The sequence below is a fragment of the Toxorhynchites rutilus genome, chromosome 3 (genome assembly GCF_029784135.1).
Source record: "Toxorhynchites rutilus septentrionalis strain SRP chromosome 3, ASM2978413v1, whole genome shotgun sequence".
NCBI classification, from domain to species: domain Eukaryota; kingdom Metazoa; phylum Arthropoda; class Insecta; order Diptera; family Culicidae; genus Toxorhynchites; species Toxorhynchites rutilus.
The window spans coordinates 213,631,156-213,645,978 of NC_073746.1; the positions used below are offsets into that span (position 1 = coordinate 213,631,156).

The 14,823-nt window shown below is 38.4% G+C and overlaps 1 protein-coding gene across 2 annotated transcripts; it reads left to right on the forward strand.

The window, feature by feature from the left end:
• The first annotated feature begins 13,089 nt into the window (after positions 1-13,089).
• On the forward strand, positions 13,090-14,453 carry LOC129777828 (probable RNA methyltransferase CG1239). 2 transcript variants are annotated; one of them, XM_055784347.1, is made up of 3 exons: positions 13,090-13,487; positions 13,543-13,855; positions 13,900-14,040. In XM_055784347.1, exons 1-3 carry the CDS (start codon positions 13,407-13,409, stop codon positions 13,941-13,943), a joined length of 438 nt encoding a protein of 145 aa, XP_055640322.1. In that variant the 5' UTR covers positions 13,090-13,406; the 3' UTR covers positions 13,944-14,040. The 2 variants fall into 2 exon arrangements, with proteins under 2 accessions (XP_055640322.1, XP_055640321.1); XM_055784346.1 differs by having other exon boundaries at positions 13,092-13,487; positions 13,911-14,453.
• The last annotated feature ends 370 nt before the right edge of the window (positions 14,454-14,823 follow it).

The window sequence follows — 14,823 nt, forward strand, 5'->3', positions numbered from 1 at the left end:
GCCGAACTGAAAGGAGCATTTAGCGAAAATCGTGGTTTCGATAATAATTCGTTACCGATAGGTGCCATGGATATGGATTTCTTAATGAAGAATATGAAATACATGAAATGATGTAGTGAATATATCCGAAGAAATCACTTTGGTGAAACTGCATTATAAAATTATTTGTGTACGAATGCCGCAATCGATAGTCGACTCTAATTTGCGCTGGGTAATTTCCTCGGAGGACTCGATTCCTCCTTTGAACATTAATAATCTCTTTCTGGCAAAACGATGTGGTATGAATCACATTATTTGAATGATAGAATGAAGAAGTTTTCTGCCAATTTCCTTCAACCTCCAAACGTATCTTTCTCCCGTTTGTCGTTTTCGCGTTCGCTAATTTTTTCTCACAACACCCATTTCTCGTTTGAGAAATTGTTGAGTAAACATTGTTTGCCAGTGCGCGTAGAGCGGGAATTCCTGAAGATTCATTGCACCTCTAATAAATTGCCGAAAGACGTGGTCTTACGTTGATCGCACTTGATTGAAAAAATCCAAAACGAAATGTATTTGGTCGCAGCATTATATGAGTAGAAAGCAAATAATCGCTCGAAAATGACTTGATTTTCGCGATGTGAAACATTTTCCGTTTTTCATGTTATGCATCCAATATTGGATACGAAAATTTCCACTGATGGGGAAAAAAAATATTCAGAAGCTTTCCTGTTAATTGCGATTGATTGAAAAATAACAAAACCAAATGTATTTGGTTGCAGTGTTATATGGATAGAAAACATTAAAATAAACTCTTTCGCATGAATGTATTTTTCAATTCCCAGGGGAACTGGCAGATTATTTTTCAGCAACGATGATAGCAACGAGAATTCCGCGCGTGTATGTGTGTGTGTGTGTGTGTGTGGCGGCTGCTCCGATGTTTCAAGCGGAACCGTGGCATCACTCTCCTCCTGGTGGATTCCCTTTTGGCCTTAGGTGCACAAACAGGCTCTTGGTGACACCGTTCATCAGCGTTCTCATGATAAACGAAATTAGCTTCACAACAACAGCGACTACATGCTCCAATCGCTGTTCAATCATAACTGAGTGGGTTTACGAGCGGCGCTCGCTTATATACCGATTGGTGATTTCAATAGCCTGTTTTGAAAGCAATTTTAAGACTATTGAAACAAGTTTTTGGATGAAAAAGTAACAAGTATCTGACGCGTAGACATTTTATCTTTCAAATGAAGTGTTTATCATACCATTTCGTTCAGTTGTTTAAGAGCTATTAACGCTCAAAATCTCGGTCTCCAGCGTAACGCTTTCGTTCTCGAAACTTTGTTTTTACACCCCGGTATAGAAATGAAAGACGTAGTCCTACGTCAAAAACGACTACGATCAATAATTACTAAAATATAATTATTTTTTTCGCATGTTAAATATTTTTTAATAAAAGGCTAAGTCAATAGTTTCAATTTTATATGTCGATCATCTAAGTCGATTCAGTGATTCAAAAGTTATTAATTTTCATTTGTCAATTTTGGGAAAAAGTGGAAAAAATTGATATTTCGGACCACTTAATAACTTATGTGTCGTAAGTGTGTTTAAATGTTTCAACGATCTACACATACATACATACGCGTTGTTAATTTTTACAAAAATCAGTATTTCTTCGTTGATATATTGGACATCCACCAAGGCTTGCAGTCTTGTCGTTGATGAAATTTATAAGAAAATACAGTGTATATTTTCCATCCGCCATGCAAGGCTATACAAGTTTTAGATCCCCACACGGCCATGAACCATGTCTGTGGTAACAATAACGAATAGTGACCCATATTTCGTCATAAGCAGACCCGAAAGCGAATGTAAGTTGTTGTGAATAGAATGAAAATTTTTATTCGATTTTGTTTTAATACATAGAAGACAAAGTCCTGACCCTAGCTTAACTATTTTTCAATAAATCTCCTTGCATTTCAGCAAAACAATCTTATCTAGAACAAAAAATAATTATCAGAGACAATTTTCGTTCAAGGTTTTTCGTTACCTGCAGAGAATGCAATTTTTCATTAATTGTGAATAACCGTATCCTCTCTTTCGTCTGCAATGATGTCAGGGCAAAAGTACTTATGTGTATGAGTTCCAAACTTCATACACACCAGATGGGCCAACCAGAAAGACTGCCGGGCCGCAGGTTGAGTATCGCTGGTCTAACGTCATGTGTATTGATATAAACTAAATATAATAACTTTTCTGTATTAAAACTATGGAAAAATGGCAAATGGTGAGTCAAATATCTTTGATGTGATGAATAGAGCCCTTTTATTTTTCAAAAACCTGTGAAATATTGTTATATCCAAAGTCTACAACAAAAATAAAAAGTGTTTTACAGATATGTCTGTAAATTCACAAACATATTTGTAAATCTGGCATCTCTGGTGGTCTAAGAATTTATTGCAAGAAATCGCTTGAAAACATGCATGAATTTGCTTGAAAATGAAGTGGATTGAGTCCGCATCACTTAGGTGTGGACTACCGGCTTAATTGTGGAGAAGGCATTACGGTTTCTCACGAGGTTTCCTATCCGGTTGAAATGTAACGATGTATTTCTATCAAAATAATCCTGAAAATGTGTATGACAGGTTTGCTACACTTTTGGTTTTCAATAATTCAAACATCGTACTTACTCCACAGATACGGGAACCCTTATGTGCGATTCACATAGCACGTTACGGAGAAGAACGTCTACGTTCCGTCAACGTCTCCACCAATTCACACATGCAGTCAATGCTTCCACCAGCAGCGTCACGTCAATTGCCAAACGAATGCAATGCCCTCTTTCAAATCAGCATGCCTAGAATCAGTTCTAAATTTTGAAAAATTCAATGAGAATCATTGAATTCAATTATTTATATGCTTAAACCCCGTAGTCCGACACTTATGCAATAATAATAATAAATAGAATAATTCTTTCAACTAGTCGCGAATAATTTTCACTCCGAAATTTGGAGCTAAGAGATATGTTCGCATAAAAAGTACAGTAAGTTACTTATAAAGCGATATGCTGAGGCACCACTCAGTGTCGCATTGAAGTCGGTTTTGACCAGTAATTGGACATTTGCGACTGGTGGCGACTTTCAATGTGGGGCCATAATTTGGGCCCCGAACTCAATGTTTACAAAAATGTCCAACTAGAGGTAAAAATGTCTAATTAAACGTGTTGCATCACAGATCTGTTCAATTAGCTTAATGTCGATGTTGATGTAAATTACTGTATAACCAAATCAAAACAAAAGCCGAGACACAAAGCCCAGACAAAAACCAAACGAGCCGTCCGTCTCCGTCAATTATTCTTTTCTACAAACCCTGCCGGTCGTTTTCGTTGAACGTATGCTGACGGGTCGTTACGTTGCTGGTGTATGTGAATGTTTTCATGAGAATTGCATGGTAGAATCATTGACGTGTCGTGACGTGACGGGACGTGAACGTGACGTGTATGTTGTATGTGAATCGCACTTTATTCGGAACTAGTTTGTCGTTTCCGCAAAAATCGACCCAGTGTTTCAGAGGGTATACGATAAAAGCTTAGTCGAACATTTTCTCTCGTATTAAGGCAGCCTTTCACTGAGTAACGCTTTTTAATGTCCACTTTCCCTGATATAATATTTCTCCGAACGAAATAAAAACAAACGAAGTCACAGTCATGTAAATGTTTACTCCTGCGATTTGAAAACATTCGATGAAAAGTGGAACGAAGAGTTGCCAGATGATTTTTAAAAAATATCTGTAAAAATATGTGAAAGTATGTTAAAAATTTGGAAATATCTGTAAAAGTTACGGATCTATAGAAATGTCTTTTAACGTTGATTTTCACAGTTTCATTAATACTTTGTACATCGCGATGCACGTAAGATTGTTTTTTGTATATTATTGTATATTTTGTTTATGTGTATTTTGCATATATACAGCCATTCTCTGCCAAACCGATAGAGTGGTTCTCAGATTTCGATGAAAAGTGGTAGTTTTGTTCTTTATCGCAAAACATTAGACCCGTAGTTGTTAATTTTTCGTTAGGGTGACCATTTCCATTATAGTGTGGTCCGAAAAATCTTTTTTTTCCACTTTTTCCCAAAACTGACTTTTTTCAAAAACTTTAGAACCACTGAACCGATTCAGGTTATCGACATATTTAATTGAAGCCAATTATCTAGCTCTTTATTAAAAAATATTGAACTTGCAAAAATGGATCTTATTTTAGAATTATCGATTGTAGTTTTTTTTATTGTTTTCATGGCTTTGGACTAGATGGTGCTATATTTTTATATTTTTCTAGAAAGCTGAGGTTGTTTTACATGACATATCTCGATTTCAGAGATACTATTTTTTTCATTTTTGATTTTTCAAAGTTAACCGGTGGTCCGAAAAATCATTTTTTTCCATTGAGAACCACTTTATCGGTTTGGCATGGAATGGTTGTATATATACTAGCTGACCCGGCGAACTTCATCCCAAGTACTAGCATTGGCAAAACAAAATACATGCTAATTTCTTCAGCAAACTCCAGTATTGACGTAAATTTCGAAATAGATGGTGAGACATTAGTACGCGTGAATGAAATCAAATACCTAGGAGTTATCATTGATGACAATTTAACATTCAAGTTTCACATTAATAATGTCATCAAGAAGATTGCCAAGAAGTACGGCGTTTTGTGTCGTTTGAAAAAACACAAAAGTAAAACACAAAAGTACTGTTCACAAAAGTGAACAGTAAAATTAAATTGTATAAATCATTGATCTCACCGCACATAGACTTTTGCTCGTCGATCCTATTCCTTGCAAACAATACACAATTAACGAGATTGCAGCGTTCACAAAATAAAATTATGCGTTTGATTTTAAGATGTAGTAGATACACTTCCTCTAATTTGATGTTGGACGCGCTACAGTGGCTATCTGTGAAGCAAAGAATTTACTATTTGACAATGGTGTTCATCTTTAAAATTTTAAACGGTATGCTGCCTCGATATTTGTGTGATCGAATTGAAAGAGGAAGTGATGTTCATAGATTGTTAGCCCGCCATGCACCGAATCCCCTTATCGGAGTTGTCGGAGTTAGAATGGTCCAAGATGCTGCGCGTGAAGCAATAGGAAACTGTTTATAGCACATAGATAGAGACAGATGAAAAACTGAAGAATAATCGAATGAAGGAGGAGATAAAAAGTATTTGAATTATAGAAGAAAAGGGTCTATACAGTGCATTGAGCAGGAAACTATAGTTGGTTGAGATCTGAAAGCGAAAGGAAGTTAAACTACAGTTGAGTCAAAAGGACTAAAGTTATAGGGAGTAGAAACTATAATAGGAAATTGAAAAAGAAATAAAATTTAAATTAGAATTAGTGGAAAGGTGAATTTATTAGTTTTTTGGAAAATATATACTGAAATTTACTATTTTAGGAGCTAAACGATTTGAATTAGTTGAGCAAGAAATTTGTTTGATTTTCGAGTTACTATACCAAAAAATGTAAGTGACATCCTATTTGTACTGAATCGATTTATTTAAAATAAAATTATTTACAGTTTTGAGCTGTTACAAACAAAACTGCTGCGAAAATTATAGACCGGAAATCCAAACATTTCTCAAAAATTTTTTGTGGACATCAGAGGATTACAAAAATGAGTTCAGCGAGCAAAAACGTCGACCAGAAGAAGAAAAAAGGGAAAACTCCAATGTTGTCTCAGGCGTGTGCAACATCAGCGTGCGTAGGTTGTTCTCAACCTGAATCAGCAGAAGATATGGTGCAGTGCGACAGCTGTGATGCATGGTGGCATTACACTTGTGCCAAGGTTGATGCTTCGATAAAAGATAAAACGTGGAGATGCATAAAATGTGAAGATAAATGTAACAGATCCAAGAGTGGTAAATCGGATACATCTAGCGCGCGGAAAGTGAGAGTACAGTTGGAATTGCAACGGTTAGAAGAGGAAAAAGCTCTTGCAGATAAAATGCATCGAGAGAAAGAAGAACAAGAAAAGGTGTCGAGGGAAGAAAAAAAGCCATCGAGGAAGATTATGTGAGGCGGAAGTATCAGTTGTTAGGAGAAACCATAGTCGATGACGATAAGAGTGAAAGGAGTCGTACTAGCGCGCAAAGCAGTAGAAGCAAGGTAAAAGAGTGGATTGATCGACAGAGTCAGGTGTTGAATACCGGTTCAGGGAATAAATTAACCCCAACGGCAACTCCGGCTGCTAATCCGACAATCATCAAGGAGTTTGTTTCTACGAATATTAGCACAGGTGCGATTCGTAAATCTAAAGTCGTATCGCTCAATGAGAAGCATGGTATAACTACAAATTCTGGTAATAAGGTCATACCATCCTTGACCCAAGAGAAAACTGTTAATTGGGGGGCAGGTATAGAAGCAATAGAATCCCAACACGTACATCAAGTGCAGTATGTACATAATGAACCTACATTCAATAATAATTACATGCAAAATTCTGGTCCTGTACACGACAACAGTATGTGTGAATCGATAATTTTTCCCAGACAAGAGGGGAATCAACAAGCGTACGTAATACCAGATCAAATTGAAAATAATGCGGGTCCAACTTCCCGACAATTGTCCGCTCGTCATGTGATTCCAAAAGAATTGCCCATTTTTGCTGGCAATCCGATAGATTGGCCTATGTTCATTAGTGCTTATAAGAATTCAACATCTATGTGTGGATTTAGCGATGGAGAAAATTTGATGAGACTACAACGTTGTCTCAAAGGCAATGCTCTAGAAGCGGTCAGGTCCCATTTGCTCATGCCAGAATCGGTCCCGATCGTGCTTTCAACATTGACAACACTCTATGGACGTCCTGAATTGATTGTACAAGTACTCCTCGCAAAAGTAAAATCTATTCCAGCACCGAAGGCTGACAAGCTAGAAACTTTGGTTAGCTTCGGGCTCGTCGTACAAAATCTTTGTGCACATCTCAAAGCGGCACAACAAGAGGCACAGCTTAACAATCCGAGTTTACTGCATGAACTGGTGAATAAACTTCCAGCAAGTATAAAATTAGATTGGGCATTATACAAACGTAATTGTTCTGTAACTAATCTGGGTACATTCGGTGAATATATGTCCACTCTCGCGACGGCTGCTAGCGATGTAACATATCCTGAAGTGTGGGATACACCTAAGCAAATTTATCCTGAAAAGCACAAACCTAGGAATTTCATTAACACACACTCTGATGATTCAACTGAAAGAGAGAGAAACGCATATAAAACATTTAAAATCCAAGCAACAGACAAAATGAATTCGTGTCTAATTTGTGATAAGCCTGGTCATAAAGCTAAACAATGTTGGGAGCTAAAAAGAATGAGTGTCGATGATCGATGGAAAACTGTGGCGCGACACAAACTGTGCAAGCGTTGCATAATCCCACATGGTAAGTGGCCATGTCGCGCAACATATTTATGTGGTATAGACGGATGCGAAGCTCGTCACCACCAACTTCTACATCCTGGAAAATCCGAATCGGTTGGAGCGCACCAGCATATACAACATTCGGCATTATTTAAAGTGATTCCAATTACACTCCATAACGGAAAAGTCTCGATTGAAACATTTGCGTTTCTCGATGATGGATCATCCGTGACACTATTAGAAGCACGCATAGCAAAGAAATTAAATATAAATGGTGATGCAGATCCACTCTGCTTGAAATGGACTGCAAATGTTTCCAGAAATGAGGCTAATTCTCAAAGAGTTAACGTTGAGATTTCTGGTGCCAATAATGGACCTCGTCATACATTAACGAATGTGCGAACTGTTGAAACATTACAATTACCCAGTCAATCATTGAACTATGAGAAAATGGTAGAACATTTCCCATATCTAAGCGGATTACCGGTGAAAAGTTATGAATCTGCAATCCCCAGGATTTTATTCGGCTTGGACAATTTAAAATTGACTTTGGCACTGAAAAGTCGCGAACGTCGTTCGAATGAACCAGTCGCAACTAAAACTCGTTTGGGCTGGACAATATACGGTAAAATCGGAAGTAACGCCACTACGCATACATCGCTTCATATATGTGAGTGTTCTGGAGATGACACGTTGCATAAGCTGGTGGAAGATTTCATCAAAATGGAAAATTTGGCAGCTGATAGCACTTTCAAACCCGAATCAGAATCCGATCAGCGTGCTCTACAAATACTGCAAGCTACTACCACTCGTCTCAATAATGGTCGGTTTGAAACAGGACTTCTGTGGAAGCATGATACAGTGAAGTTCCCGAACAGCTACCTGATGGCCGTACGCAGATTGGAATGCCTAGAACGAAAATTAAAATTATTGCCAGAAATAAAGAAGAATCTACAAAATCAAATAATCGATTACCAGCTTAAAGGATATGCGCACAAAGCCGATAGAATTGAGCTCAACCGGTCCGATCCGGAAAGAATATGGTATCTACCAATTGGATTCGTACTTAATAGTCGTAAACCAGGAAAAGTCCGGGTCATTTGGGATGCAGCTGCTAAAGTGAATGGAATTTCCTTAAACTCCATGCTGCTGAAAGGACCCGATTTGTTAACGCCTCTCCCCGCTGTTCTCAGTCAGTACCGTCAACGTCAATACGCAATAACAGGTGACATACGGGAGATGTTTCACCGCATTTTTATACGTGCGGCTGATCGACAATCCCAACGCTTCCTATGGCGGGAAAACGAGAATGAAGAACCAGATACGTACATAATGGACGTTGCCACTTTCGGATCCACGTGTTCACCATGCGCAGCACAATATGTTAAAAACATCAACGGAAAGGAGTACGAGAAAGAGTATCCTGATGCTGCGGCTGCGATAATCAACAACCACTATGTGGACGACTTCTTATATAGTAGCGATACAGAAGCAGAATTAATAAAGCTTGCCTTAGATGTAAAAACAGTACATGCTAAAGCAGGATTTGAAATCAGGAATTGGATGTCTAACAGTAAACACGTTCTCACACGGGTCGGGGATCAGAATTCCGACAAATGCAAAATATTTAGTTTCAACGAATCAGGCGGCTCAGAGCGAGTTCTTGGAATAAAATGGTTACCGGAACACGATGCATTTTCTTTCAACATCGAATTTCAAAGTGAACTTCAACCGATTGCTTCGGGAGAAATAGTACCGACAAAGCGACAAGTATTGAAAATCGTGATGAGTTTGTTTGACCCTCTTGGCATAATTTCCGCATTCTCGATTCATGGGAAAATATTGATTCAAGAAATCTGGAGAACAGGAATAGGCTGGGATAATACCTTGCCAAACGAAATTGTCGACAAATGGTACCAATGGATCGCAGTCATCGGAAAATTACGTGCGGTGACAATTCCACGGTGCTATTTTCCAAATTACGAAAAAGAAAGCTACGATACGTTGCAGCTTCATATATTCGTAGATGCAAGCGAAAGTGCATACTGTGCCGTTGCATACTTCCGAATAATGGATCGAGGGAATCCACGATGTGCCCTTGTATCATCAAAGGCCAAAGTGGCACCACTAAAACAACTATCCGTGCCGCGATTAGAACTACAGGCAGCTGTTTTGGGTACTCGCATGGCTAAAGCAATTGCCGAAAACCATACGCTTCGAATTCAAAAACGATTCATGTGGACTGACTCGACCACTGTATTAGATTGGCTGAGATCAGATTCCAGAAAATACCGTCAATATGTGGCATTCAGAATTGGAGAAATTTTATCCAAATCCAGCATCGAAGAATGGAAATGGGTACCAACCAAACTCAACGTGGCAGACGAAGCCACAAAATGGGGAAAAGGCCCCTCATTCGATTCGAAAAGCAGATGGTATAAAGGGCCAGACTTCTCATATAGCAACGAAGATCACTGGCCTCAACGAGAACGATCGGCGACAGACACAAACGAGGAACTTCGTACTTCATACATTCATCATACTTCAGAAAAAGTACCATTAATTGATTTTCACCGGTTTTCAAAATGGGAGCGATTAGTGAGATCGATTGCATATGTGCACCACTTTATAAATATCACTCGTTCAGGTTGGAAATCCGCTACACCGTTATCAAGTGAACAATTTCGGCAAGCAGAATCAACACTCTGGAAACAGGCACAGCAGTTCGAATATTACGAAGAATTACAAACGTTGCAGAAAAATCAACAACAAGAAGCCCCCAACAAAAAATCAGTCGATCGTACAAGTCCCCTGGCGAAGCTCTCTCCGTTCATCGATGAACAAGGCGTCCTACGAATGGAAACGAGATTAGTTTATGCACAATGTATAACATACGACGCTAAATGTCCGATTGTTCTACCGAGACATCATCCAGTAACTAGGCTTCTTATAGACTGGTTTCACAGAAAATTTCTTCATTCAAATGGCGAAACAATAGTGAATGAGATAAGGCAGAAGTTCCACATCTCACAATTGCGAACAGCTGTGAAGAAAATCAGCAATGAATGTGCCTGGTGTCGAGTCTATAAGGCTGCACCACAGACACCTAGAATGGCTCCACTACCACTGGAGAGATTGTCACCATATGTAAGACCGTTCACATACCTTGGGATTGACTACTGCGGCCCATTCCTAGTGAAGATAGGAAGGAGCCAGGTAAAACGCTGGATTGCTTTATTTACGTGCCTAACTGTTCGTGCAGTGCACCTTGAAATTGCACATAGTCTTTCCACTGAGTCGTGCAAAATGACAATTCGCCGTTTCATCGCTAGAAGAGGTTCACCGTTAGATATTTTCACCGATAATGGTACAAATTTTGTTGGAGCCAATAAGGATCTCGTCAAGCAAATCTCCGGACTTAACGTAGAACTGGCCGCGACTTTTACAAACGCTAACACCAAATGGCACTTCAACCCTCCTTCGGCTCCGCACATGGGAGGCTCATGGAAACGGCTCGTCCGATCAGTCAAAACATCGTTGAGTACGCTCTGCTTCCGCAAGACGTTGGATGATGAGTCGTTTCTGACGTTCATTGCCGAGGCGGAGTCCATTATAAATTGCCGTCCGCTCACATATGTCCCTCTGGACAACGAAGATCAGGAATCGATCACGCCAAACCACTTCCTAATGCTGAGCTCCAAAGGTGTTGTTCAACCAATGCAAGAAACGTCTGACATGAAAACAAACTTGATGGCTAACTGGAAGATAATACAACACCTGTTGGATCAATTCTGGAGCAGATGGATCAAGGAGTACTTACCAACAATAACCCGTCGTACTAAATGGTTAGCAGACACTAAACCGTTGGAATTAAATGATCTCGTAATGATCGTGGATGAAAGTAAACGAAATAGCTGGGTACGAGGAAAAGTCGTAAAAACACTTGCAGGTCGTGATGGAAGGATACGTCAAGCAGATGTCCAAACAATGAAAGGTATGATGCGAAGGCCAGTTTCAAAGCTTGCGGTATTGGACGTGCTAAACTGTGGTAAAGCCGAATAAATGGGGCATTACGGGTCGGGGAATGTTAGCCCGCCATGCACCGAATCCCCTTATCGGAGTTGTCGGAGTTAGAATGGTCCAAGATGCTGCGCGTGAAGCAATAGGAAACTGTTTATAGCACATAGATAGAGACAGATGAAAAACTGAAGAATAATCGAATGAAGGAGGAGATAAAAAGTATTTGAATTATAGAAGAAAAGGGTCTATACAGTGCATTGAGCAGGAAACTATAGTTGGTTGAGATCTGAAAGCGAAAGGAAGTTAAACTACAGTTGAGTCAAAAGGACTAAAGTTATAGGGAGTAGAAACTATAATAGGAAATTGAAAAAGAAATAAAATTTATTAGTTTTTTGGAAAATATATACTGAAATTTACTATTTTAGGAGCTAAACGATTTGAATTAGTTGAGCTAGAAATTTGTTTGATTTTCGAGTTACTATACCAAAAAATGTAAGTGACATCCTATTTGTACTGAATCGATTTATTTAAAATAAAATTATTTACAGTTTTGAGCTGTTACAAACAAAACTGCTGCGAAAATTATAGACCGGAAATCCAAACATAGATACAATACTAGAAACGCGGATGATGCAAGAACACCTAACTTTATATTCAGTAGGTCGCAGAACTCGTTGCTATACAAAGGAAAACATTTTTTCAATTCGATGCCCAGGGAAATAAAACGAGCGGCAACAATGGCAGAGTTTAAGCGAATGTGTATTTCCCACGTTAAATCTGTTTTGTAAACAGGGTTTCGAAATTTTTTTGTAAATTAATTTATTTATGTTTACTAATTATTGAAATTTAAAAAAAAATTACAGGTATCTCTACCATCCCTTCTTCGGGTTTTCCGCTTACGAACAGATTTGGCCTCCATTTCTATTTATATAGATAGATATAGGCTAACAGTACGAGGTTGAAGGGATGCTTAAGGACTAAAATGAAACGGTCTCCGTTATCGCTTGGATGTAGTCAATCTTAATATTACTCAAAGATGTTCAGTTAGGGCTTTGAGAATTAACTCATTGCCGTTTGCTCAAAAGATACCCCTCTAGGAGTCTGTTTTGAGTAAATTAGCGACGCACATGTTGCCATCCGCACGTTTGCTAAAAAATGATTCACTTGGCGCCGGCAGCGCTCATTCGGTTTACTTGGTTTGTCGCCGGCCGTTCTTGACATTATCGGAAAATTACAATCTCTTCGATAGTTCTCATAGGCTCTCGACTCTGTTCCCTCACTGTCATGAAATTTCGAATTATAATATAGTAAATGTATAGTATTGTAGTAAATGAATGCAATTTTTCATTTATCGTGAAGAATCGTATCGTCTCTTTTATGTGCAATGATGTCAGGACAAAAGTAATTATGTAATGTAATGTCTAATGGTATATAACACAACATATGTCACAATAACGATTTTGAGTAATATGCGTTTGAAAACTCTTAATGAATCGTTATATTTTTCGTAGAGTGATCTCCCTATATAGAAAACAAAGACATAGTCCTATGTCAAAAGTATTTTACAGATATGTCTGTAAATTTACAAACATATATGTGAATCTGGCATCTCTGGTGGTCTGAGAATTTATTGCAAGAAATCGCTTGAAAACATACATGAATTTGCTTGAAAATGAAGTGGATTGAGTCCGCACCACTTAGAATCGGACGATTATCGGGGATAACTACGCCTTGCCTTCTGTGACAATTCGTGACGTCAGAAAGATGTGCTTTCTTTTGTAAGACACAAACACTATTGAATTAGGTTTCAAGCGCTTCTTTCGCATTTTATTTATGTGTTCAAATTTGTTACAAAAACTGAAAGGTTGAAAACGTTTTCAATCGGCCAGTTCGTTCTCAAAAATTACCTAAAGTACGGTCTGCAAAGCACATTGAAAGCTTTGGATTGGTCTAATAGTTTACAGTGTCACAGTTTCGGAGACTGACATGGAGAATCCAAGCTGTTCCGAGACGCTAGATGATGCCGGCTCTCAAGAAAATCTTCCATGTAACGGATCGGCGGTTGAGGTTGATGGCTATTTGCATAACTTTCTCTATCCTAAAAACATAAACTTTTTTTCAGACGGTAACCATGAAATCAGAAACCATTCATAATCGGAAACGTCCCAAGATAGAAAAAGAGCAGTCAGAGGATAATAAAAAGACCAAAAAGATTTACATGTATGGCAATTATGATCGCTATTATGGCTATCGGAATATTAACAAAGCCCCAATCGACGACGTTCGTTTGCAATCCTTCGTCGCCCGGAAAGATCTGATAGTTGGCAAACGAATGTTAGATATTGGTTGCAATAATGGAACATTGACGCTATTAATAGCGAAATATTGCAAACCAGCAAGTATGCTTGGAATAGATATCGACGGAATGCTCATAAGTATTGCTTTTTTTTTTAAGGGATCTGTTCAACTAAACGTTTAGATATATTTCAGATGATGCACTTAGGCATCAATCAACGATGCTGAAAATGAGCTATTCGGATGGGAGCACCAGCGACGACAGAAGATCAATGGAATGTGTGCAATTTCAGCGGGTGAATTATGCGTATAAGAATGCAGCCCTGTTGGAATGTGAAAAGCCCCAATATGATGTGATTTTGTGCCTTTCCGTGACTAAATGGATTCATCTAAACTTTGGCGATGACGGCATGAAACTGGTTTTCAAGCGAGTGTATAGACAACTACACGATGAGGGAATATTTATCTTGGAGGCACAGCCATGGAATAGCTACAAACGAAAGAAACATTTAACAGAGCATATTTTTGAAAATTTCAAGAGAATTGATTTTCGTCCAGAACAATTCAATGAGCATCTTTTGAGTGACGCCGTTGGATTTCGGGAGATGTTTGAGTTAAAAGTTGAAAGTCACACGACAAAGGGCTTTAGGAGACCAATTTTTGTATTCCGTAAATAGCACCGTGTATTGTTGATACTTCGTTAATTTGTTGAATTATAAAAAATGTCAGAATTTGAAACACTTGGCCGTTTACTCACATGAAAGCTATTGTATTCTAGATGACCTCTTCAAAGCCATGAACTACAAAAGAAACAGAACGGAAACAATCTTTGCTTCGGCTTTATGCAATGAAAGCAAACCTTGTGCGATCCTTTCTAGTGCAATTCCACATTTGTGCAAACTTTTTTATGGGATTTTCGGTGCTTATGTATTAGCGTCACCGGTGTCGAAATTCAATATATAGCTAAAAACGAAGCAAACGTTCTCTTTAGTATCTAGTATATAGTACATCTTAGTAGTCCATACTTGGCTCCTGAATTGTTCTTTTTTTTTTCATTCCAAACCCAACTGTCATCGAATAAAGACGTTCTCCAAACTAAACTTATAAA